At 39.0% G+C, this 27,718-nt stretch overlaps 1 protein-coding gene across 1 annotated transcript in view; it reads left to right on the top strand.

The window, feature by feature from the left end:
- Nucleotides 1–27,718, top strand: part of UTRN (utrophin) — a 428,940-nt gene that overhangs the window by 181,728 nt on the left and 219,494 nt on the right. The window contains 3 exon segments of the mRNA XM_068406453.1: nucleotides 505–710; nucleotides 2,190–2,344; nucleotides 7,991–8,180. Coding sequence (XP_068262554.1) covers nucleotides 505–710; nucleotides 2,190–2,344; nucleotides 7,991–8,180 — 551 coding nt within the window.

Raw genomic sequence — 27,718 nt, 5'->3', positions numbered from 1 at the left:
GACTGCCTTCAACACACAGTGATCTGGAAAGCTTAGTTTGTCTTCGTGTAAGCTATCTAGATCTAACAGTAATTTATTTATTTATTTGCTTATTTGTACTGGTTTAAGTTGCAGATGCACAAAGATGATTTGCTGGTATAGCCATCACCCTAAAATTGTACTATTTGGAGCCGTGCTTCTGGCATATCTCTGCAGTGCAGCTGCAGCAGATTTGCCTCTCACGTGTGCGCACTTAAAAAGTAAAATAACACCTTTGAAATATTCCAAAAATAATAGTTGTTACCTGTATGCTGACCCGCTTAAACAAGAGGTATCCAAACACCTGCATTTTTCATTTGCTCGTGTGAATGTATAAACTACATGGGGAACTGAAATACTGAATATGGAAACTACTCTATTTGAGAAAGAATTATATTATTGCCTCTTGTCCTGAGAATTAAGTGGTAGTTGTGACTACTTGTTTGTTTGCCTCAGGTTTTTCATATTCTGTGTTGTCCTCCACAGTGGAGAAGGTGAAGAACCAGTGGGACAATACCCAGCATGGCGTGGAGGTGCGGCAGCAGCAGCTGAAGTACATGCTGAATGACAGCATACAGTGGGATGAGCAGAGGCAAGAAATGGAGCACCTCATGGAGCAGTGCGAGATCCGTCTGCGTATGCTCCTGCAGGCCTCAAAAGAGATGCTTGTCAAACAGATTTCAGACAACAAAGTAAGACCATTACACCTTTTTTTACCCCTACCAGACTCCTCAGTCTATGTAATGCTACTGGATACAATTGATGTGCGAATATACAGTTTAATTGTAGGACTGATTTGGCAATTCTGTCTCTTTTGGGGCATGATATATTCTAAATTGTCTCTATCTTTTTATATACCAGACTTCCTGAGAACCACTTTCTGGGAAGGAAACAGGTGGCATATGTGTCTTTTTTGTAAGTGTAGTTGAAATGAGTATAGTGTAGCATCAAATAAATGATATTATGCAAAAAAGCTAGTACCTCAAACCAATAAAAATTTAATCACACAGTCACAGAATGTAGCATGTATTACTTCATAGGAACCTATTAACAGTAGTTTAGTAAATTCAGGAATGGACCAAGCTATTTAAAATTATCCTGAATTTCACTTCTGATGGGTGCCAGGCGTATTCAACACTTTTTTTTTTTTCCCCAATCCCATGCAATCTTCACTGCTTTTCATATCACTGCAAATCTGCTGTGATAAATCAATAAGTCTGATGTCCTTTGTCCTGGTGGCTGTCAGAAAAAGGGCAGGCTGTAGGTGGCACAGGATGAGAACTAGAGACGAATCATCGAGGAGGGGCTCATCAGTGCAGTATTTAGAACAGGGCTATAATGGAGTTTAAAAAAGTGTGTATGTATATATATACACATATATATTTATGAGGGGATAATGCAGGGGTGCAGCTGGGTATGAAAGAAGCAGGGAGTATGATTGTGAGAATTCCTCACTAATCTATAGCTACTTCAGTAAACAGTAAACAGTAAAACTGCATGCTTTTCATAATCTTCCTCTACATGTAGGCAGGGGAATGGAAATGGACTATTAGATCTACTTTGCTTTCTTAAGTCAAAGTAGGCCTGCACCCAAACATACAGTACAGAGATCGTAAGATACAACTGAACATCTATATATGTAAATATATTTTTTCATTTAGAAGTTAGCTTGAGTTCAGGATTCTGTAAAGTCAAGGCACCTTATGAATATCCTGCCACAACAAGCAAACACAGCTGATATATTTTCTTCATTTAAAACCAGAAAAGCCTCACAAACCAATGAAATCAAATTCTCATGCTGTGCACTTCATTTATGCCACTTTTAGCTGCTGCTTATATCACTATTATCATAATTTAAACTTATTCATGCTACTAAAAATATGGAAGTGTTTTTACTTCTGTTGTCAGTAAAACACAGAAGAGGATTTTTGTAGTCTTTGGCAGTTCTGGCAAATACAATTTTTCCTCACCTGTTTGTGTTTTCGTTCATTGTCAGGAGACTTAGTATCTGTAGATTTTCTTTTTAAGATTTTTTTTCTAGATGAAAAATATGCACATTTCTTTGTTTAAAAAAAAAAGGCAAAAAGAAGGGTTTTATAGTATAAGATGCATAATATGAAAAATAGTTGGATTTTTATTTTCCTCTGTCTCATTCTGGAACTGCTTTTTAGCTGTTAGTACAGGATTTGCATAGAGGTGACATCACGGTGGCTGCATTCAATGATCTTTCTAATAAACTTCTTCGAGAGTATCGTGATGATGACACAAGGAGGGTGAAGGAAACCACTGACCAAATGAACACTTGTTGGCTTAATCTGAATCAAAGGTAATTACAAGGTTTCACTCTATATGTAGCTGTTTGTGTCTTAAACTTGTATCCTATGTATACACGTGTGTTGCAGTCTCTTCTCTGTCTGCTTTACTGCCACATTTAGGGCTACTGTGGATAATTAGTCAATTACAGTGAAGCTGTTTTGAGTTTTGATGATGGAAATTCCCACAGTTCACCATGGAAGGCTTCTATATGACTTCCCATTTATGTGGAGTCTCATGTTTGGTCTCAGGTTTGTCTGTGGCTGTTATTCTCTAAGTGTCTTTGAACAGTTCCTCTCCTGTTCCTTGATGCTGGTATGCTTTATGTATTTGTAGCTTGTTGCTGTGCTTTCTTTTCATAAGGCTGTAAGCTTGGTCTTCCAACGCATTAATTCATTATGGCCTTTCATCTAATGGAAGCTTTCCCTGAATGGGGCTGCACTTTGGATTCCTGAGTGTGATGCTTCTAGCACTCCTATCTAGGCAATACTTGAGCTATAGGAACTGAGACTTACTTGAAACTTACTTCTTTCTATTCATCCTCTATTAAGACTTATTTGCAAATATGTCTTAATGGAAATATGGTATTTCTCTATGCATAATATTTTTTTCCTGCAAGGTAATCTAATCTCCGCAGAAATTATTCTAGTATTTGATAGACGATTAACATTTAGAATAGTGTCTGACTCAGTGCCTGCAGCTTAAAGTACGATATGCTTTGTGGATAGAGGGACAGAAGAGAAAATTGATCCAGTGTATATGGGAGTGGGGGAGATGACAACCAAAGTCTGTCTGTATGTTTGCATATATGTGCATGTAAAAGGGGCACCTGCTTTTGTAATGAGACATCGGTTAAGGGAATAAAAATCCTAGGGAATAAAGTCTCTGAAGTTGATGTTATATCCTGGGGAGTGAGAAGAGAACTTCGCAGTGGCAAGAAGTAGGTAATGAAGGAAGCAGAGTAGAATGTCATCTTATCACAGAATCACAGAATGTACTGAGTTGGAAGGGACCCACAAGGATCATCGAGTCCAACTCCCGTCCCAGCATAGAGCAACCCCAGAATTCACTCATATTTCTGAGGGCATTGTCCAAATGCTTCTTGAATGCTGTCAGGCTTGGCGCCATGACTGCTTCCCTGGGGAGCCTGTTCCGGTGCTCCACCACCCTCTGGGTGAAGAATCTTTTCCTAATATCCAACCTAAACCTCCCCTGGCATTTTTTCCTGCCATTCCCTCGAGTTCTGTCACTGGTCGCCAGGGTGAAGAGGTCAATGCCTACTCCTCCACTTCCCCTTGTGAGGAAGTTGTAGACTGCAATGAGATCTCCCCTCAGTCTTCTCAAAGCTGAACAGACCTAGTGACTTCAGCTGCTCCTCATACGGCTTCCCCTCTAAACCCTTCACCATCTTTGTGTCTCTCTTCTGGACATTCTCTGGTATCTTCATATCCTTCTTTGGAGGAAAATGGTACTTCTGTCATTTTGTGCTTTTGATGTGTCAGCTGGTTTCCTGGTTATGTCCATTGAGAGATGGGGTACAAAAGAGGCAAAACTTTGTATGGCTCATTCCATGTGATCACTTGAGAGAGAATAAAAATTTGTTAATCTCTAAATGTTTTGAGACATAAGATACAATTTTTCAAGTGAGTAAAACACTTAATAATTCTATGTGATGAGGAAAACTTCTTTTTATGGCTCTTCAGAAAACTTCCAGTAGACTGTGGGAAAGGCTTTGGCATATGACAAAACTTCCTCGGCTTTTTACTTTTACTTATTCTGACTTATGTCATAGTGATAAGATCATCTCCTGAAATGACCCTTCCTGACCATTTATTTGCATTAAGATTAGAGACTGCAGCATTTTTTCACCATCAGATCGTCCTTTCTTTCCTCAAAGTAAACTAATAATTTTTCAAAAAATGCCATTAACTTCATCTGAATGTCATGATGACATCTGGGGATGAAGATGCAATTACAGGGTGAGAGGAAACAGCTCCCTGTTGGATTAGCAGTAACAGTAGACTACAGCGCTATAGTAGTCTCATTCACATTCAAACTTTGTTGTGTTTTGGCTAGAACTGGCATAAAACTGCCCACCACTCAGAGGAGGTGACCAAAAAGAACAGCTCCTGCCTGGAAGCCTCTAATTATTTTTGAATCTGCTTAAAGTCTGGAATAATAAGCAATTGCATTCTGTTGTGTATAACTGAAGCTCCTCAGTTATCACTGGGGTTACTGTTTTGCAGTCTGCAGCCTTAGGAAGATGAGTATCTGCTTTGTTTTTTAACTAGGGACAGAATGTAAAAGAGAACTCCGAGAGCCAGTGGGTAGCCAGAGCTGGAGCTGCTCAGCATAACCCCATGGAGCAGTGGTGTAGAATTAAAAGGGGAGAATGTGCAGTGAAAGCACCTTTTCCAAGGGAATGAAGGTTTATGTACTTGCTTTAAATGCAATAAATAGAAATACTAGTGAACCTTGAGTGACAAGGCTTATTTCATGTGGCAGATCTTGGGACATGCAGGGGTTGTACACGGAGCACACATATGGCCCTATGGCTTCTATAAGTGCAGATCTGTATTTATAGCATAATGCTTTAAAATACCAGTTTGTTCCCGTTCTTGGAGGTTGTGGAAGGGGCCCTTAGTAACATCACCTGAGAGAATCCCAGTCCTGAATAGCACAGGAACACTACCAGGAAGACTGTAGCCATGGCATGTAAAGTTGAAGGAGCTTATTTTAAAACTGTTGGCATTAAGAGACTGAAACTCCCCAGCTTCATGTTGTGTAAACTGGATGCTCTGCCCAGTGGCTATTTATGTTCTATTTTTATACTTTAGGGTGAAACTGTAGTACTTCTGTGTGTTTTTGCTGCCTCAGTAATGGATTATAGTTGCTGTCTGTACTGTCTCAGATGTTGTTTTCTGACTTCCTTTTGATCACACACTTGTATGCATTGCAGATTTTTAGTTTAAAACTGAAAAAAATGATTGGGTGGAACAGAAGCCTGAAACAGTGCCATGAAAACTTAGACAGTAGAGTTACAATTTTCTTTTTCTTGGATATGTCTTTGCTAATAGAATCTAATTAGACCTTCTCCACTATCACTGTGTGAAGTGAAGTTAGCTGCATTTGTGAAGGATTTAATTCTTACATCCTGGAAGGACCCTCTGTCTTTTGAGGCTGTTCTAATTGTGTTAGAATTCTTTGAAAATCTGAGTCATCTTTTTATAGCATGGGGTAGTCATTAATCTGCAGTACAGAATTCTCCATCATTTTCTATTTTACATTTTGTGGCTTTTACTGGAAGGAGATAAAAGTATTCGCGTCTGCTCTGTAAGTGGTGCTCACTGCTTCTATACAGGTCCTCTTTAAAAGCACCCATGTAATCTTAGAATATTAGTTGTAAATCTAAGTTATGCTGCTGGAATATGTATTTAGTGAAAGGAATGATTTTCAGCTTTAATTCAAATATCATGACAGCAGTGGGACTGTAATAGGATTTCACACATTCCGTTAGTTTCAACCAAGCAGAAAGTTTGAGAAATTAAAACTTTAGGCTGAAGACGACATTCTTCAATGAATATTATTAGCTACAAAGTTCAGGTTGTCTCAATTCTCATCTAGTACATCAGTACTTAGAGATCTGTGTCACTTACAGGGTTTCTTTGAAGGTCACCTTTATTATCAGTCTGTTGTTCCTGCTGTCACTCCTGTTCTTCCACCTCTGGCCTTAACCCCCTGCTAGGGAAGAAAATTCATGCAGAGGAAGAGGGTTTTGAAGTCGGAGCTCATAACTGCTTTTACTATACCTTTTTCTTGCAGTTCCTTGGTGTGCTCTAATTTTTGAGATGGTACTTGTTATCTTTTCTAGGCAATATCTGTCAAACCATTCATAATCCCTAGCATGCTATTTATTATTTTTTCTCAAGAGGGGTGAAGCATTCCAGAGCTTCAAGTGAGAAGCAAGAATGAATGCTTCTTGCCCTGCTAGTCATTTAGCAGTAGCCAAAACTTAGGCAAGCATGAAGTCAGGAATGATTCCCACAGTCTTATTTTGGATAAGGCAATCATTAACTAGTGACATAAGACCTAAGCTCCTAAAGTGGGGGTTGCAACACTATCTTTTTGCAAGTACTCTCTAGAAAATTCAGTTGGTTATGCTAATACTTAGGAATGTAAGCCATGCAGAATTGGGGTTGCATGGGGTATTCTTACTGCCCTTGAAGAAAAACAGCTTTTCCTTGCATCTGTCTTTTCTGATATGCTAGTAAACCAGAATACCTGCTTTGAAACACCATCTTGAATGGTACTGAACACCTGCAGCTTCTTTTCTAAAAAGAGTATTTTAACTACTTTTGAAATTTGTGATTCTAAACACAGTGATTCCCTAATAGTGCTGAGCAGTGCTGTTGCCACAGCATGGCAAGGAGGAAAGAAAACCTAAGTAGAATAGGAGGAAGCAGAAGACACAAGTTTAATGGACCTGTCTGGAGAACCACATTCAATTCATGTGAAAACATCAAATGCTGAATGTTTTGGCCTTGTCTTTCTTGAAATTAAATATCACTTTACCCCTGAAATCTTACAATATGATTAGTGCTTTATGTGAAAATAAAATTGAGCTTCCTACTTATTTAGCAGCAGCATTCTAGATAGTAGCCCTGTTAGGGATTTCTGTACCGTGTGCTGGTGTGGGACAGCTTGTTTCTTTTTTCCTGATTTTGGGAAAAGGGAAACTGCAGAATAACAGCCTCAAATAGATGAAATTTAGCTTGTTATGCTTTAATTAATGTTGTTAATCAGAGCTTTTAAAATTGCTGACTATAACAGTTTCCCATCTGAGTTTTCATTTCAATGACAAGGAAACAGTTCTGTTATGCAGAAGTATAATGTGATTTTTTTTTTTTTAGGAAATCTTTTGAAGTTGCTTACCAATACTATAATCTAAAGGTTTTAAATGAGTTCTGTACATCTTAAAAAATCCTTTTACAAGCAAACTTTTGTGTTTGTACCAGCCAGAGATCTTTTGGATTGATTGAAAATTTGGTCTATGTTCTGCCAGGCTTTTTTAAGGTTTAAGCACATTGTGCATGGCTTGACTGTTATGATGGCAGTGTATTATTATGTTTGTTTGAGTGATAGTGTCAAAAGTCTTGTCTTTTAGCAGAGAGAACTAGGTATTTGACTTTTCACCTCTCAGTACTTTAACTCTTACAAATTTAGGGAAATGTTTTTCCTTACTGTAAAAGAGAAAGAAAAAATCTGCCAAACCTTCAGTGCTTCGGCTCTGTATGATTTTTCTTGATGAGGAAAAGCATTCACACTTTACACATAGGAATAAGATTTCTACCATTGGGGTAGCATAAGTCCATGATGGTAATACTTAAAAAGGAAAAGCTAGGTTTTTAATTAATAACTTCATTTCTTCCACATGACTTTTTAAAAAGGGCTGTGACATATATAACCAGTTCAGAACATCTACAGGTAGCTATAGATATAATAACCAGAGAGAGTGATATAAATAACGATAAAACAAACTGTGACAGATGTATAGTTTCTTAATAGACATAACTTTCAGATTTCTTTTTAGTAGTTTCATTATGATATATGCAATGCTGTATGTTATGGGGGAATATTCTGACACTTGTCTTGTTTTCAGAGCTGTTGACAGGCAGAATTTCTTGGAGACAGAGCTGAAGACAGTACAGGCCTCGCAGAAGGATCTGGAGAGCTTCCTCAAGTGGCTTCAAGAGGCAGAGACAACAGTTAATGTTCTAGCAGATGCATCCCAGCGTGAGAACACTGCTCAGGACAGTGCCTGCATAAGGGAACTTAGAAAGCAGATGAAGGTGAGAAACTGAATAATACTGTTACTATTCATGCTTTTTCTCAATGGCAAATGTTATAAAGGAAAGCTATCTGCTAGAGGAGGGAAACCTGCAGCCTATTGGAAGGTGTTTAAAAAACAGTATTTTAGAAGTCAGGTGTGTGAAGGAAGCAGATTTTTCTTCCTAAGGTTTGAAATATATATTTTGTGGACATCTGTGGAACTGAGGGCTCTTAAATGTCCTTGGAGGGTGCCTGTATTCAGGAAGTGTATACTTGATTAAACCAAGTCATGCTATATGTTTGTCCAACCAAACAATTTCCCAAATACTTCCCTACAAGTAAAGCCCTCCTGGGCTACGCTGTCTCCTATGCCTGCCTTCCGCCTGCTTTTCTAGCAATCCAAGAAGTTGTTGTGCCTTGATCACCTCTTCTTCTCTCTCCTGCTGCCTAGCAGCTCCCCAGCTGGCCTTCCTTCCTGTACAGGCCACAGACTGGAAACCTGAGAAATAACTGAGACTAACTGACACCACTTAATATCCTTTTTAATATATGGACACTCTAACTTGTCTGAAATCCAGAAGGGAGATCCTTTCTCTCTGTCTAAGAAGCACAGACTAGCTGAGTACCACACTGGCTGGCTCTTCCTGCCTTTGCAAATCCCATACATGTCGTTTGGGGAGGCAGGAGGGAGACAGAGGAGTTGGGTTCAGTCTGCATTAAGGGTGCAATGTATTGAGGGAAAATAGGAGGAAATGGTGTGGAGGTATGACAGTTCTTTTAAAAATTAGTATGTTTGGGTCTGTGGCAGCAAAAGGTTGAACATCACTGGCTAAAAGGTTTTTGTATTTCTATGATATATGAATTTCTTTTGTCCTGTTTACCTGATGTGAACACTCTTCATGTGTCATGTTTCTCATGAATATTTTAATATATTTTGTCCTTCAATTAGATTGCCTAATTTAGTACAGTTATTTTGATATGCACAGAACTGGGTGGCTAGATCAGTCATTAAATCCTACACTCAGGGTTTGGAATAATGTCATCTGTGGTCTAAGTTCATGGGGTTTGAACATCTTATAATGAAAAAAAGTGCTGCTTTCAGTAGTGGTGTTGATCTGAACATATCTACATGGAATTTAAATGAAACAAGACAGTTTAAAGTATCTGATAGCAAGCTGCTCACTGTAATCATAAGGAAGAGAACGATATATCATGGAAGCTTGTGTCTGTTGAAGATGATGTGTCACTCACCGATATTTATATTATTCTGGTCAGTCAGGTAACTCATATGTAGAGATGTGGCTCTCTGTGAAATGCTGAGACTAGTTTGTAATGGCAACACCTATAGAAGTTAATACTATACTTTCTATTGGCAAAAAATGCCAAACAGCTAGTGTAATGGAGGTGGAAGAGCTAAAACAGGGCCACAGGAAGCTAACAACATGAGGCAGTGCTTTGTGTAAACAGACCTACTTCTGCATTACTTTGCATTCTGTGTAGTCAATCACACAAAGATAAAACTGTTATTTCGCAATTTGCTTATTGGCTTTATGCAGCTGTGAAGCACATTTGTCACAGAAGATTGTTTGCCCTTCTTCATTGGAGTTTGGTTAAAATTGCCAGAGTTGTGCTGTGTGAGGGGAGAACCGCTGGGCAAGACTGCCTGCTGTGTGGAGAAGGTCTATAACTAGCTCTTGACCATGCCCATTGTCCTGGCTCATAACCATTGAGAAGGCAGATGTAGGCGCTTGGGCTTACTTGATGATCTTAAAGGTCCTTTCCAACCAAGACCATTCTGTGATTCTGTGGTATGGCCTCCCCTTGTTCAGCATCCCGTTACCTGATATTCTCCATCTTTTTCTGTGACTGTATGCTTCTACACACTGTGCACATGAAGCATAATCACTTAACTTACCCGTGACTTTACATAATATTATGAGCTTCTTTCAACTACCAAAGGAATTTAAGTAGAGCATGTCAAAGACTGTCATAATTTAATGGCTTCCGAAATGAACTTTTTCCCCTGCCATCTTTCAATCTCACTTTAAATATAACTGAAGACATTCATATCATGACACTGGCAAACAGTCCAAAATCAACGTTTATGTTTTCAAATATTTGTTGAAATGAACTTTTGAAAACAAAATGAAGCTCTACCATCTTGCTGTACCTTAGAGAATCAAGCCCACTCCTGTGCAAGTTCTTAAGCTTAATATCTGATTAAGCAAAGATCATTTCCTGTTCTTCCCCTGTTGAGTGGTATAAAATAACAAGGTTCTTTTTGTGCTTTGTTGAGTATGTGAAGAAGTATTTCTTCTAAATGATTACGAGAAGAATATGGGGCTTATGACGTTCTTGGCTCTGTGTGAAGATGCCTCTGCCCCCAAGGCCTGTGCATTGAGTAAAACTTTACTATGAGTTTAAGGTGTGATGAATTCTAGGTGAAATATGAACGTAGGCAAAACACGATAAGTTTGTTGTTGTTATACGTCATGCATTTTCAGAATAGGATCATCTGTTAAACTGGCGTCTGTGTGTGTGCATGGGAGGACTATCCTCCATTACATTTTGTGGCTAACTTGGTTGGCTGCAGCTCAAGCCACTCTACAGTGGAATCAGTGATCTGGGCACTGTTGAAGCCTTGTTTTGCCTTCCATTGTGATATCTGAGGCTAGCAACAGTACTGTGCAAATAATGCAAACTGAGTGCGGTAATGATTTCTTTTTGAAAAGGAGAAAATTCGCAGTTATAGCTCCAGTCTTTTTAATTTGTTCTCTCAGTATGTAAATATTGCAGAAGCCTTTCCTTTCGGGTTAGTGCCAAAACACTCCAGTCTGTGTTGCAAAGTGTTTAGCAGCCACCTGAAAGAGTTAAAACCTAATTTGAAGCAACATACAGAAAATGAGCTAGGAAATAGTAAGAAGCGATGCTGGTCAATGTGTGTTGGAGTCCTGTGCCTACAGATGTAAAGGTGTTCAAAATAATCTGAAAGTTTCGTTTTATTGTAGATTAAAATCAACATGGCTAGTGGTGGGCTGTTTGTGTCACTGCTTCATTCAAACTTGTATATTAGCTGGGAAGGAAGAAGCAGAAGTGAAAGAAGGTGGCAAGTGTGGACTGTGGGTTCTGTCTTACACAGAAGAGATATGAGCTCTTCCACAGTTATTTCTGAATGCCTCGGTGGTTTTGGACTTGTGTTGCTTCATAGGTTTCCTCAAAAGATATTTGGTGACAGCATATCAGCTAATGATGGTAAGCTAGAGCTGGCAGGTTAAAGGAACAGACTTGTGGTGGGAGAGAAGAGCAGATCTAAGCCAGGAGCAATGGCATACAGGGGAATGGTTCAAATCAGTGGTGGAGATGAAGAAAAAAGGTGAGTCTAGCAAGGTGGAGAATACATGTGATAAGATTTCTATATACAGAGTGGAATGAAGGCTCCGTTTCCTCAGAATGATGTTGTCATTGGTGCTGGACACATCAGGAACAAAATAGAGTACAGGTAAAAGGGGTTTGCCTGAGGACTGGTAGAAATATTGATTCAATTCTAAAAATAAGGATGAAAAGGTTGTGTTAGCAGAATTGTATGGGAAGAGTTTTTAAATGTCCGGTATTAAGAACCTGCAGATGGCATCCAACCCCTCAGATGGAAAATGCCTGAGAAGAGGCAAACCAGTGTATAATACACTGGCATCTATGCATTATCTAGGATCACATGGACTTGCCATGCTACCTGTAGTTTGTGCCTCCATACTGTGCTGGTTGATGTGCTTGAAATGTGTACGTACCTGTTCATGTGGCAATATGCACGTTAAATAATACAATTACTTGTAAAGGTGTCTACCACCTACTGTATTGATAATGGCTTCCCTGAACCTTTGCTACAGCAGCCCCTCTAATACAGGTTTAAGCAGATTCATCATAGTACCTTTGGAAGTAAAAACAAACAACTGTATTGCACTGGGAGTTCCTTGCTGGTACCAAAACACTTCCATGCTCTTGAATGTCCTACTGCCATCCTTAGATGGCTTAAATAATTCTGCTTTGTCATGGGAAAAGCATCAAAATGATGTTAGCTCTTTGGATTCAAGGATGGCTAGAAAAAGGGGTGATGATGCAACTGTATGCTTTTAATTTGTCAAAACCCTATTCATTCTTGTTGTAATAAGTCATTCAGGAAAAGATTTTAATTGGAAACAGCTCCTGAAAAACATTTCTACTTTCTGGCGCAAGTGAGAATCCTTTGAGATCCCTTTGACTAAATTAGCTTTAAGAGAGTTTTCATAACAGAGAGGTTTACCCCCTGTGGTTTTTCCTTTTCTATTGGGTAATCTAGTTTTGAGAAGCGCCTGTGTGATTTATTAGCCTTTAACGTATGGCTGATATAATTAGGGCAGGTATCCCTCTTCTCCTCTTTCAAAATTTATAACACAGTCTGTTATTCGCTCACTCTACAGCTCTGCCAGAGCTGCGTTTAGTCTGAGAGCGAGAGCATCCTTTCTCAGAGTGAGGGAGTGAATGCTCAGTCTGCCGATAGAAAGCAGCTACTAGAGGAGAACAACTGTTATGATACACTGGAGCCGTCTTCCTGAAGAAATTCCTTTTTTGTTCCTGCAGCTTTCAGGCTTAAATTAATAACCTTTCCTGGCTACTTAGTGCACTCCTGAATGGTGGCAGACGCTTGGCTGCTCAACAGCTTCATTTACCCTCTGCACAAGCAGAGCTGAGCAGTACTGGTTGGAAGAATCCGTGAAGGCTGTTATTTTTTTGCATTTGTTTTGTGGAGTTATTTTGGGAGAGGAACTTATGCTATATCAACCTCCTTTTCCTTTGAAACGTATAAAGCCTGTGGCTTGCAAAAGCAGTTCTGGAAGAGAGCATGCTCAGAAAGCTGGCAAATCATTGTCCAGTGACCGGGAGGAAATGATAGTTGCTGTTCATTTATAATGCAAATTCTGAGGTGTCTTCAGAAGTGTGGCAAACTTAAAATGATGGCTGTGGTGAGAACGTCTCTGCAGAAAGTTGTGGTGTTGTTGCATCGTTTACAGAGGATGGCAGTTTCTTCTCCCCGTTACCAGAAGCTTTGTAAGGTAAGAAATGTAAGCACTAAATCTTGAGTGTCTAATACTAACTGTCCTCCTGAGATAAAAAGAAAAGAAAGTAAGAATGGGATGAGTGTCAAAAGTATCCAGGCTATCTAGTGTGTTTTTAAAGCCTGCTATGCTCTCATGTGCGTGTTTTATTAAAGGATGCAATACAAAAAAACCCCTGTGCTTGTCAGAGAGATACATTTTTTAAAAAAGTGCTCTCTTGCCTACCATTTAAGTGTCCGGAAGGAAACTGTTAATGTTCAATGATCTTTCATAAAATACTACCACATCTCCTTTTCCAAAGGAGTTGGTTAATTCTTGGAAAATGTAGTACTTTTAACTCCTGGGTATCCATTATGTAGAATAACTGCCCTTCCATGCCCAGTGTTTTTGCTTTTGAGCTTTATGAAACTTTTAATTAGGAATCAGTTCAGCAGACTAACAGGCAGCCATGAAATTTTGTCTTCACCTTCCTGTATTTATAGAGTTCTTTCAGAGATAAAAAAATAAGGAAAGGTTGGAGGAAAAACATGTTGGCATAGGCTACTACTCATATTGATATTTTTGCTGTTACCTGTTTTGATGACTGACTATGCTTCCACCAAGACTGTGTTTACTTTTTTTTTTGCACAAGTTCAGTAGTTTAGAACTGTAATACTGTGTTAGTGATCTAAGCTACCTAGTAAAAATAATTTTTTTAAGTAGGTTGATCACTCATCAGATGTAAAAAAAAAAAAAAGAAAAAAAAATTTCAAACTGGTCTGTAAAGTACACTGCTATGGTGTTGGTGCCTGTGTGGAATGGTCATACTGTGATCTGTTATTGGGCTTTAATATAAGGATCCTGCTTCATAACTTTGGAAAAATATAAAATTGGAGAGATCTTCAGCTGTATACTGATATAACCTTCTAGAAATTCTATTTGGCTGCCTTTGAACTTGTTTTTTATTCTTGCTGCTTCTGGTAATTTAAAACTGCCTGTGTTTTTTGGTGAAACTATGCCTGAGTTTTGCATGCAAGGTGTGTGAAAACCCAAGTGCATGACCACATCTTATTCTGACGATAAAGCAAAGCCACCATAACTCATCATACTTGCTTCAGTCTGAAATGTGTTTTCTATTATGAGAAACAGAAAAACGGTATCAAGTAAAAGAGATCCCACCTCTATAGTAGAGTTTGGAAATAAGAAAAGGGTATGGTACAATGCAGTGTCTGGTTCATAACAGCGAAGCTTGTAGAGGAAGTTCTGGCATATGGGGAAAATCACATTGTTTTCAAATGGGTGTTTCAGTGTGCTTCTGTTTACAACGCTGTGCTAAGAGGTGTATCTTCATTATGAAGAATGATAGGCAGAAGTTTGTGTATTTTAACAAACATGCCTCAGTTATTCTTGTCTTTATCAAGTCCATCATTAAACAGTGCTGTCTGCTTTTGTGAATAAGGCAAATCTTTTTTTAATGTAAAGACATGGTTTTCAACAGTCTTTTCATAAGCACTAGGAAATTAAGTGCTTCAAAACCTATTTAGTCACATTTTTTGTATAAGCTTGTTTGTAACAATGTTTGTCAAACAAGAACTATTTAGTGACTCTTGCAGTAATAATTATTTGCTAATCAGCCTGAAAGTCTAGTAAATGGTTGGATACTTAATTTGTTGAGTTTAAATCTACTCAAGGGGTAGTAAAATATCTTCTCAAAGGTTGTTATTAAAACATATTTTCTGATTGAGAATCCAAGCAGTGATAACCTTGGAAATTTTTGTGTAGCTTAAAATTACACATTGTATGTTTTTCTGTTTGTTAAAAAGTCATGTGACTTAGTTTTTTCAGATGTCTGTGCTTAGTTTACTGAAAGTAGAATTGTTGGTCTGCCTGTAGAGTTAAATCAGACACTGATTTGAGGAGAAAAGGAATGGTTTACAATCCCAGTCACTTCCAGCAGGTGTCAATGTAAGGCAATGATATATGGGAGTCTGGTGATGGAAATGTTAGTACGTAGATGAGAAAATGGTATGGAAATTACAAATTAAAAGCAACTATGACAGCATGTCAGGAAGGATTTCTTGTAGTACTCTGTATACTTCGGTCTTCGGAATTTCACAAGTTTGTACATGTGTTGTGAACTCTGCGGGTACACTAATATAGTTCTGTTCTGCCAAAGAGAAGTTATTTGCTATAGAGTATATGAATTATTGCATTTTGTACAGGGTAGTTACTTCATGAACTAGCGTTTAATTGTTTCATGTGAAGTGTCCTGTGAAGCATAACAGAGTGTCAATGAAATAAACATTAAAAAAAGTGCCAATGAAGTATTTAAGACAAATTCATGAAGTTAGTGTTTGTCTGTTTTAAACTGCACAGTTTATAAAAGAATAAACAAGGCTTTATTATTGAACTGTACTGGGGAAAGTCATAATTGTTCCTCTTATTAGCAGCTTCATGTAATAGTAATGCTCAGCATTCATAGTCTTCATTTTGCAAATTTGCAAAAGAAACAAAAATAAACACTTTGACATATTACAGCATTGCTGAAAAACAGGAGATGCAAGGTTTGAGATATTTCTTCTTTTGCTGCTTTTTCTTTCACTAATTCCTTTGTACCAAGGTGAGTTTTGCCAGATGTAACTTTTCACTAGTATTGCTATTTGACTTGTTTACACTGAAATTAGTGGCATACCAGGGCAAAATGTGTACACTTACCATTGTGTTGTAAGGACAATGTGTAATAAGTTTGCTTTATTGTTAGCAGCTTTGTTTCATAACTCTTGTGTAACATTTTGACACTCAAAGGGAATAACCAGAAAAAAGTTTTGTAGGGGCTGTCATCTGCTCTGTGTTCTTGCTAATATGTGATTGTTCTTTAAAGAATGTCTTCTATGAGGTGTATAGCTCAGACAAGAATGAATTTAGATTTTTATTGGGAACATCAAAAGTCATGGTAAGGTACAAACTGATAGGTCTCTTCTGAGAGACCAGAATTACAATATAATTTATGAAAATGAAGTAGAAAATTGGGAAGCTTTCTCTAACTTCCCTAACAGAAGTGAAAGAATAGTGCACCTCTGTCACACAGGTAAATGATTCCCTTGAAATATGTATTCTACTTGTGGAGCTTGACCGTGGTATGTTTGAAACACATTGCTAGCACTTAGAGGCTGGAGCATTCATCCACTGGAGGACAAACTGAGGAACATAGCTAGCAGCTGAGAGAGTATTTTCTCATTTCTTTTGTGATGACTTCTTGAGAAGAACCCTCTTTAAAAATAAATAAATCATTAACCCCCTTCATATAAAATACTTGAAAACTAAAACCTCAGGCAACATGAGTCTTCACTCCTGAAGTGATACATGGCAACTTAAGTGAGTTCCTGACTTCCTCAGCTATGAAGAAAAATGATGCATCAGAAACATGTATCTTGTGGTTCTTTTTAATGAATACATAACTTAAAATGCAGTTCTCTCATTTTCTGCTGTTTCATTGTTTTTTATGGCTAGTGTTAAATTTATAAAACCATAGGAGGTTAAAAACACAGTGAATGCTAGGGTCAGCCAAAATCCTCTTTTGCTGTGACACTGGTGATTGCATTCCAGGGACGTTTAGATTACCCTTGTCTCTAAATTGGAGAGACATGGACTTGACAGATGGACCACTCAGTGGATAAGGAATTGGCTGGATGATCGCACTCAAAGAGTTGCAGTCAATGGCTCGATGTCCAAGCGGAGACCAGCGACGAGTGGTGTTCTTCAGGGGTTGGTATTGGGACCGGCGCTGTTTAACATCTTTGGTGACATGGACAGTGGGATTGAGTGCGCCCTCAGCAAGTTTGCCGATGACACCAAGCTGTGTGGTGTGGTCGACACGCTGGAGGGAAGGGATGCCATCCAGAGGGACCTTGACAGGCTTGAGAAGTGGGCCTGTGTGAACTGCATGAAGTTCAACAAGGCCAAGTGCAAGGTCCTGCATGTGGGTCGGGGCAATCCCAAGCACAAATACAGGCTGGGTGGAGAATGAATTGAGAGCAACCCTGAGGAGAAGGACTTGGGGGTGATGGTTGATGAGAAGCTCAACATGAGCTGGCAATGTGTGCTTGCAGCCCAGAAGGCCAGCTGTATCCTGGGCTGCATCAAAAGAAGCATGGCCAGCAGGTTAAGGGAGGTGATTCTGCCCCTTTACTCCGCTCTAAGGAGACCCCACCTGGAGTACTGCATCCAGCTCTGGGGCCTCCAATGTAAAAAGGACATGGAGCTGTTGAAGCGAGTCCAGAGGAGGGCCACAAAAAATGATGAGAGGGCTGGAGCACCTCTCCTATGAAGAGAGGCTGAGAGAGTTGGGGCTTTTCAGCCTGGAGAAGAGAAGGCTCTGGGGAGACCTTATAGCAGCCTTCCAGTATCTGAAGGGGGCCCACAAGAAAGCTGGAGAGGGACTTTTTACAAGGGCATGTAGTGATAGGATGAGGGGGAATGGTTTTAAACTGAGAGAGGGTAGATTTAGATTAGATATTAGGAAGAAATTCTTGACTGTGAGGGTGGTGAGACACTGGAACAGGTTACTCAGAGAAGCTGTGGATGCCCCCTCCCTGGAAGTGTTCAAGGCCAGTTTGGATGTGGCTTTGAGCAACCTGGTCTAGTGGAAGGTGTCCCTGCCCATGGCAGGGAACTAGATGTTCTTTAAGGTCCCTTCCAACCCAAACAATTATATGATTCTATGATTATGTTGAATTTTGAGAGTAGCAGCAAAGGCTCTGTTCCTATGAAATTTTGAAAAAATGTGAAGGTCATGGGGGGTGGGACAAAAATGTATGAAAGACTGTGTTGAGAAATGGGTAGGTTAATACTGGTTCCAATGAATTCAACAAAGATGAGTTTTCTAAAGTTTACATGACTTCAGGTTGATTTAGAAAATAAATCATTGGCACTTGATCACATTCAGGAGTGAAATACAGGTAGTCAAGTGTGGATGAAGAAGAGGCATTACAGAAGCAACGTAGTACATATTGATTGGACGGTTGAAGTGAGAACAAGTTTATTTTGGAAGCGTGTCCTGAAGGAGGCTACTATATTAAGCTAGTTGTTGGTTGGAAAACAAAGCAGTGCCTCTGTCATCAAAAGCATTGCTAAATTATGCAGACAGTTTCTTTTTTTTAGATGAGAAATTAAGCCCGACTGCTCGTTACTATTCTAGTAGTATAAGGGACATTCTAATTGTATCTAGATCAACCATAAAGCCTTATAGAAGGGCAGAGGCCAGAATTAGAGGGAACCTTGGACATAATAGCTGTTATCTACTGAAATGTAATGAGGCTAGAAGTCCACTTGTGGAAAAAAAATGGCTATTTTGAAACAAGAAATTTAGTAAATAATATCTAATGATAAGCATTTGATGAGTTTAGGATTTACCTTTTTAGAAAACAACTGAGAAGTGTAAATGGGTAACCGTCCCACCTCCAAACACCTCCACCTTGTTTGTGTTGAAAATGTGTAGAAGAACTGGTATCTATTGTGATTTCGTGAGATAGCATGTGTGGAGGGTGGGGGGGGGGTAAAACATGACTTGGGTGTATGGTAAGCAGAACAGGGTTAACGTACAGCTAATGAAGACTTAAGAAGCTTAAAGTGCAACAAGATAGCATGATGGTATTTAGTGCCTGAAAGGACAAGAAAACCTTATCATTTGGAGAAACGTGAACGGGCTAAGAATGCACATAAGTCAATGATCATTTAAAATGAATGAGATGGACATAATTTGGGTATGGATTAAAAGTTGAAAAGTTGAAAACTTGTGGGAGAATACTTGAAATGATAGGCATCTGGAAGTCTTGGGAGATGAAAACTGATTTGTTACTGGCATTTATTATAGAATAATCACAGCAACTACAGAAGCAATGGAAGGCTGAAGGACAAAAGTTTTTAATGGCTTTAAAAAAAATGAGGTAGATGAAGGCTAGAAATGACTGTCCAGTAAGTCAAAAGACATGAAAACTAGAAATGTGGACAACAAATGGAAACATAATAGCTATAGTGGAATTTAATTCTTCACAGATATCAAATTGCACCTTTGTATGCAGTTTATCAGTGACATACAAGGACAGTTAGGGGCTTTGGTTTGTAGACAAGATATCAATTGTTAACTGTTAGTATGTTATGGATCGATTCCCTTTGGAATTTTGGAGAGATCTGCTAAAAAATATGAGCAGGATATTGGAGGGATATTTTCCTGTTTTGACAAACTAGAGAGACATGAGATCCTGAGAACTCCCATCCTCTTCCTGAGGATAGGATAAGCTGGTTCATGAAGACAAGTGATTGCCACAGATGCTGAATTTGGTTGTGGTTGGAGATGGAGCTGAGAGGAATGGGCAGAATTTCAAGGAGAAACTTGTTGGTAAAGTATTGGGAAGACCTCTTGATAGTGAGATTTAGGAGCTCACTAAGTCTTTTTTCCCAAGAACCCATGTGTCCTCAGTCCTTAAAGGAAATATTTTAGTGAGTCCCCAAGCAACGGTTTAGTTTAGTAAGCTGTTTCCAAGTATAAAAGAACAAGGAGGCGACTGTGGAGAGCCAGCACTGATTTTAAGAAGGGTGCCCAACCTGATTGCTTTCTGTGAGAAAGTTGTTGCTGTCCCTTTGGATGAAGGTAAAGCAGTAGTGTTCCCTAATCTTGACTTTAGAAAGACTTTTGACACAGTCTCTAATAGTCAAATTGGGGAGGTATGGACAGAATAGATGAGGGAAAAAGGTGGGAAGAAAACTGGCTGGACCATTGATGTTCCTCAAGGACTGGGACTGAGACTGCTACTGTTTAACATTTTTATGAATCCGAGCAGTGGGACAGAGTGCACCTTCAGCAGGTTTGTGAATGATATCAGATTGTGGAGGAACAGTTAGTATGTTTCCATTCACTGGGGCCTCAAGTGGGAGGGATGGGCTGACAGGAACCCCATAAAGTTTTTTAAAAATAACAAAAAGACGCCAAAGCAAATTCTTATACCTGAGAAGGAATAACCCAATGCATTGGTACAGGCTGTGTGAGCAAGACTGTAGCCATCAGACAGGGAGAACTGATTATTCCTGTCTGCTTGGCACTCATGAGGTTGTGTCTAGAATACCATGGTTGGTTTCAGGCCTCCAGTTTGATAGATACCGAGAGCCTGAGGAGAGTGCAGTGCTTGAGGTCTGGAGCACGTGCCATAGGAATAGAGGTGGAGAGAGCTGACCTCATTTAATTTGGAGGGGAGAAGGCTCCAGAGGTTTCCAAATGCTGTCACTGCCTACCTGATGGGTTGTTATTAGAGAAGCCATGGAGCCAGGCTCTTCTCAGAGGTGCCCTGGGAAAGGAAAAGAGGCAGCGGGAACAAGCCGCAGCGGGGGAATTGGGTGTAAGGGCAACAATTCTGCACAGCAAGTGTAGCTGAGCACTGGAGTGGGCTGCCCAAAGAGGCTCTTGTATTTCCATCTCTAAAGGTATTAAAAACTGTAGTGGATAAGGTCCTTAGCAGTCAGACCTAGCTTTGAAATTGGCTCCTGAAATTGGCAGGAGGTTTGACTGTGTGACCTCCAGAGATGTTCCAACTTGTGATTTTCTATGATTCTCTGTGCTGGTGCCCTATTAGCTTATGAGTGAAGACTAAAATAGTCGAAACTATAGTGCAGCAGTTTTCAGCTGTGACTTTGTTGCCTAGTTCCTATCAAAAGGAACTTCGTGTTTTTACCCTATATGAAAAATTCTTACTGCTATGCTGAATTTTGATCTAAATCTAGGCCTGCTGTGAGTCTGCTGTGCAGCCATAGCACACGTTCATTTGCGAATCCTTTTGCTGTAGTGTAATTTCCGTGGTAACAATGTGGTACAGTCAGGCGTTTAGTGCATGTCTGAGTTTTGTGGCTGTGATGAGAAGGCACTTTAATATAGTGTAAAACTTCCTGTCATCTAACCCACCTCCCCCACTTACTTTTGCATTTTCAGATTAAGTTTTCAAAACTCAAAAAGAAGAACATGCCACTAGCCCCTTTCAGAGAAATGTTGTGAACATCTTGAGTGATGAGGCTAATGTAACCGGAGCTAACTGGAGCTAAATGTAACCATCTTGTCATTTGTCTAATTATGATCAGTGCCAAGTGAAACTGTATAATAAATGGGTACTTTATTGTAAATCCTTTTTTACAGAAGACTCTGCTCTCTAGTACTCTGTGTATGTATCAGGCTTTGCTAGAAATAAAATTGTTTTTCTAAGGTGAGAGAACGAGGAGAAACAAAGTGGGAAAGGACATAAAGCTTCATAAATTCAGTATTTTTAACTGCTGCATCAATCATTCCTACTTGCAAGCGGAATGCAGCTTAACAGGAGAGAAGATGGGTTCTGGGACATAACTTTTTTTTTAATAGCATTTCAGTAGTATTTTGGAAGGGAGGAAAGGAAGAGAGAGAGGAGATGAGTGAAATATTTCAGGACATGCTTTTAGAATCCTCTTGCATTTAAAGGCAAGTCTGATTTTTGAGCTGAAAATATTTTGCTATTGCAGTGAGAATGAAAATGGATATAAAATATGGGGTAGCTCTATTAAGGCATGAATGTAGGAGTAAGGGGAAAATTGACTTCTGTGAACTTCACGTGTTTACAGGAGCTGAATCAATATTTGATATATGAGACCGTCTTACCGTAGTATTTTACCACAGTGCTTTTTGATTGCTGCCATTTTTCAGGCAGCAGTTTTTTTTTCCCTCTTTCCCTTAGGGCTCAATTACCATGTCCAAATTCATGAAGTCCTGAAGTAGTAGGTGCCTAAAACTGCATAGTGCTTCACCAATTCCTGTCTTGAGAACTGACCATTTAAGAAACCTGCACTCACTATGTAGCTGGGAAAATAGTGCTGTCTGAAGTTGTCCTGTTGCTGCTAGTTATCAGGGACGCTGGAAGAGTTCTACCTTCCCCCCTGTTTTTAATCAAGATAAACTGCTATGAGACTTTACGTTCCAAAGTTGCCCTGCAAGCTTCCTGTTTCATATCCACTGCTTGCAGACCTGTGTGGCTCTCTGGCTGCCCTGTGACGTTTTCATGCCAGGCACTCTTGATACACTTTGCTACAAAGCATTTTACTTCAAAGCAGAAGTAACTTACGCAGTCCAACATAGCTGGGTAATTGGATGTGGGTGGAAGATGTCAGTGGCATTCCGGATAATTGATGTCCTCTGTTGTGCTACAGAAAGCAGTTCTTCATAGTGATAATGGCACTATATTTACTGGTGGTTTCTGGTGTATGGTAAATATGGTAGGTGCTGCAAGTGAAGTAATAAATTGAAATGCTGCTGATGTTATAGATGTTCCTCAGTTGCTGATGAGCCCTGTATCTATGGGCCCAGTGTTGTGCAAATAGGAGAAGTGCTGGCTTTTCTGCTCTGGTGTTTCAAATTTCTGACCTGAAGAGAGCATACTTCCTGGGGAGAGGCGCAGACTTTGTTTTTCAGTGCTTGCTCAATTCTTGGCATTTCTGCTGAGGCTGCTGACCAATTAGTGCTTAATTGTGCTGGGTTTTGGAATGTGGTCCTAGAACAGTCATCTGAGGTTGCTGCTCTCTGTCACCTGCCATCTTTGGACTCAGTTTGAACTCTACTTTTTTCTTTTCTTTTTCTTTTTACTTTTAAGGAAGAATGTATTATTAACCCTGAACTAATCAGTCACCCTTCATGTTTAATTTTGAATGTTCCATATCAAGTTCTGTAACTCTCTTGGTTAGTATTCTCTCTTATTGTTTGCTGCAAAGAGAAGTATTCATTTGCTGCAAGTTCCAACTCTGCAAACTAGTTGAAACAAATGTCTTTCTCCTCTTTCTTTCTGTTACTGGAAGCAAATTTTAAAGTTCAGAGTTTAAAGGAAAGTTACCCACTTCTTAATGTTTTGTGTTCCTCTGAGATTAGGATGGAGGCATAATAAAAGTTACAGATTACACAAAATATTTCCCCCCCAACTATTTCTTTATTAGCAAGCACAACGTTTTCCTCTTTTGGAAGAGGAGAAAAATGAGACCAGAAAGAAAAAAAGAAAAGGCTCTCAATGGACTTTCACTTCTTTGCTATGTGTTTGCATCAGGAGCTAACAGTAGTCCCTCAGCTATTTTAATTGAAATAGCTATATATCTGTCTGCAGGCCATTATCTTTCGCTTCATATAGCCTAATAGTGCAGTGATAATTTAGTTCTGGAATTTTTTCCCATAGCCCTCATTAAGAAGAACACAGTCTTAAACAATTGAGCTGTGATCTGTAAGCAGTTAATGTAGCCAAATAGCCAGATTGTGGAAGACTCTCATCCCTTCTAAGGGAGAAACAAAACATTGTTTTCCCTATATAAAGATACTTCTAAAGGAAAATAGGGGAGGTAATTGAGAGGGTTTTGTTGAAGAATTTGGATCTGGATTCTATGACTTCTGGACTAGGTTAGAATTTTTTTTAAATATTCATTTTTTCTAAACCCCGTTTTTTGCTAGATGACTGAGTTCTGTCTTACTGTTGCAATGATAAACTTCAAGATTTCAGGCCGCTCAGGCCTTATGGGATGAGGAGAGCACAGCAGTTTTGTTTGAGGGGAAAGCAAGTGTATTTACTCTCCTTTTAACCTTTCCAGAGCTGTGGTAATAACCTCTTTCATAAGGAGAAACTAGCCCTTTGTCAGAAAAACCTGAATACGTATTTTGCAAGTATTTCTGATGGTTGTGTGATTTAAAATGGTAGTGGTTCTTAAGCAAACCAGCATTAAAAATATAGGCCGCCTTTGAATTATGGTGCCAATAATTGTTATTTTTAATTGGAAAAGAATGCAAAAAAAACCCACAACCCCATGGATTTTGTGATAGTGGAGAAATCTTTGGAAGTTGTTATCAGGTTCTGAGGACTAGCGGGCTTTATCCTGTGGAAAAGCCTGCTATTTAAACTGTCATTCAACAATACCTTTGAGTGGAAAAGTCTAAGATACAGACTAGCTTTCTATACTTCAGGAGTGCTTTTCCTTTTCTAAAGCAGCCTCATAAATTGAAGGTACCAGCTAAAAGTTATTTTCAGGTATGGATTAGGGTAGATTCAGTAAAGGAAAAGTGTCAGAGGGGATAGCATTGCTAAAACTTAGAGCATGATTTTATTTTGACTTTGCTGGTAAGTTACTGCAATAGGAGGGTAGAACTGTAGCCTGCTTGTGTAATACAACATCTAATTGAGCTTGTCTATGATTACTGACCTGTTTCTGTGGCATAAAAGACTATTCATTTGTGAACATGAGTAGCTGTTGGTGCACATGCTGATTTGCAGATGGTAGCAGTGATCAGTAGTGTGTTTCAGTGGAATGATCTTGTTGTGTGGCTGAAGAGCAACTAATTTTTTCCATGCATCTATAACAAATCTCTAATTTTAGGTTAACTAGAGATTGTTCATACTAGAAGAAACGTGAAAGAACAGTTGCGTGGAGATTCCATGCAACAAGTAAACAACGGAAAATGTGAAAACCAAATGGAAGATGGCTTTGGCTAATGTGTGGTTAGTATTTCAAAAGACAGTTTAATTTAGGAATAAGCCAAGGTTATGCTTCAGTCTAAGACAACTGTGTGATGCACTGGGTTAAGTGTGTTAATCTTTAATATGTAAGGTTCCTGTTTGAAACTTGAGGAGGCAATGAAGATTTTGTTAGTGATAAAATAGAGGCTTTAACATTATTGAGGTCCAGTACATTGTTGAGAATGTGTATGTTCCCTGGAGGTTCAAGTTGGTTGTGCTGAAGCTTAATGAGCATTATTCTAGATAAAGAGAGGAATTATAGGCTGAGCAAAAACTTAACAGCTGCAAACCAGAAGAAATGAAGCCCTCTAACTGTGTTACTTTTGCATATTTAATAAACTTGGCTGTCAGCATGATGACATGTAAGTCTCTTGTGCCAGGTAAGAGCTGCTAGAAATTATGCAAGTCTATATGTAAACAACCTACAGATGTTCTCTGAGGCGGAGATTAAGGGCCAGTTTTAAAAATAAAAATGCTTGAATGTTACACAATTCTTAAGATGCAAAAGGAGGGGAAACATAATTAAAAAAAAGGTTGGAAACAAAAAAGCCACAGCGCAAAATAAAGCTACTGAAAAAGTAGGATTTCTACACAAGTGATATGTGTACCATGATATAGGTATCATATATATGATTATGTTCAAACTTTTTTGAAACAAGGACAAAGGAAGACCAAATATGCATAGAATGCATCTATTTTTTCTTCTATGAAATCAAAAGAATTGAAACTTAGTTGGTAGTTGTTATGATACTCTCTGAACGGCAGATCTAGAACAGAATACAAGAGATTTTTAAACAGAAACTGGGGGAAGGTATAGGAAGGCTCTAAACTACATCTTTTGTAGGCTTCAGTCCAATTGCATAGGACATGTGAAAGGAAACTGTGATTTAGATCATCTTAGAAAGCCCAGGGCATAAAGCTAAGTATAATCATTTGTCTTGTTTAGCATTGTTCAATTTGATTATAAAGTATGTTTAGATTTTATGGCTGTTTTGGTACTGTCCCAGCATCTTTGCAAGAGATAAGTCTTTGGCAATGACATTTGTGTAGTGACTTAGGGAAAAATAAAATGAAATTAAAAACACTTCAGAAAGAAAAACAGCTGGCTTACAATCTATAATGATGGCATGAATTTCATGGTCTTGTCTCACCTAATGGTGATTTCCTAGGATGTTTTTTGAAGTTAGAGTCAAGACACTGTTAATTTAAGAGCTGGCAGTCAGTCATAACTGTACATGGAGTATTGAGGCTCCAGTCCGTAATGGAGCCTGGAACTTTTACAGACAAGGTGGCCAGAGTAAATGAACCTATTGGAAAGACAAAAAGACACATAATATAGCATGACTAGGCACTGAGCTACAGAAAACACTCATGTGCCCAGTTGCTGTAGCACTGTCTATTTTGTTCTTGTGATGCAACATTTTAGTAGATGCTTTAAGGTGAAAAACAATAGTTTGCTTTTCTTCTGAACACAACTGCAGAGAATAGAGCTGCAGAGAATAGAGCTGCAGAGAATAGAGCTGCAGAGAATAGAGCTGCAGAGAATAGAGCTGCAGAGAATAGAGCTGCAGAGAATAGAAAACTACATTGGTGTTGCTGCAGGAGAAGGGAGAGAGGCCAGGCTGCATGGAGTAGCTGCTCTGAAGAATTTCTTAGTTCAGAGAGCCAATGAGTTATGACTCCTAATCAAAGGTTGACATTCATGTTGATTTTTTTTTTTTTTAACCTCCCTCCTCCTCCCCCAGGCCATTAAAACTTCCACTAACAGAAAATGAACACTTCTTGTTTCTGACACAGCCCCTTTCCAGACTTTTTTTTAATTTCTATGATTTGACTGTTTCAAGCAGCAAGGCTGTCAGAGTTTGCACAAAGTACTGAGAGATAAAAGATGCTACATCTCCTTTTTGTTAGCTCTTGTGCTGTAAATCTGTGCAGATGCACAGGCCATCACTGCCTGTGGCTTTTTTTATAAAAGAAAGTACACTTTAATTTCTCTCAGTGGAAGAAAGCAGAAGGAAAGAAAGTAAATAAAGTGCCATTCCATTTGATATTCTCTGGCTAAATTTATTCTTCATAATTTGATCACAGCCATAGGAATTCTGAATGCCAGTTTCCCCTGTTACTGTAACTGGTTCCTGGCAACTTCCTTTGTGTGATTATTTGAAATTAATTTTCATCCTTCAAGGGGAAATGGTGGCTCCCTCTTCCCTTTTCTCACCATTTCCTTCCCTTGTCAACTTTGTAGTTGCTTGCCTGCTAGGTGTGCCAGTTCCAGGTCTGTCAGTCCTTGCTTTTAGGTTTCATGGTAGTGGCTTCATTGATTTTACAGATTTTAATTATTTCTCAGTGTAGAAAGGAAGGAAAGTGGCAAATCAAGTTCATTGGCTGCATTGAAAACCTTTCAAGGACCACCCATGCAGAGGCAGTCTGCTTGTTTCTGTAAAGACATTACTGTACCTGAATTACTTGTTCTGCCCTGGTGAGCGGAGAAAGAAAAAGGCAAGAACACTAGTTATTTCACCTACCTTATGGAGAAGAGATTCGGTATCTTAAACTGATGTCTTTGGTGTCAATGGTTGTTGTTCTCTCCCTTCCCCTTCCCATATTGCAAAAGGTTTTCTTGTGACATCATCGATACATAAGTTCTTTTAGGGCTCAACAGTATATAAAGTATCGCATTGCGCCTGTGTAATCGCAGTGAAGCTGTGCGTAGAAAGCAAAGCTGCTTCCTTATCCAGTCTTGTCTGTCATGGTATTTTTATAGGTGTGTGAATGAGGTAAGCTATGTATTTCAATCTGAGTGATAAAATGGGTTTGATTGAAAATGAGAGACTTACTGTTATGGAAGTATATGATATGACTGTACAGAATCACAGAACCACAGAATCACAGAATGTTAGGGATTGGAAGGGACCTCAAAAGATCATCTAGTCCAAT

This window comes from Nyctibius grandis, chromosome 1, assembly GCF_013368605.1.
Source record: "Nyctibius grandis isolate bNycGra1 chromosome 1, bNycGra1.pri, whole genome shotgun sequence".
Taxonomy (NCBI): domain Eukaryota; kingdom Metazoa; phylum Chordata; class Aves; order Nyctibiiformes; family Nyctibiidae; genus Nyctibius; species Nyctibius grandis.
This window is presented reverse-complemented; position numbering and strand designations above follow the sequence as displayed.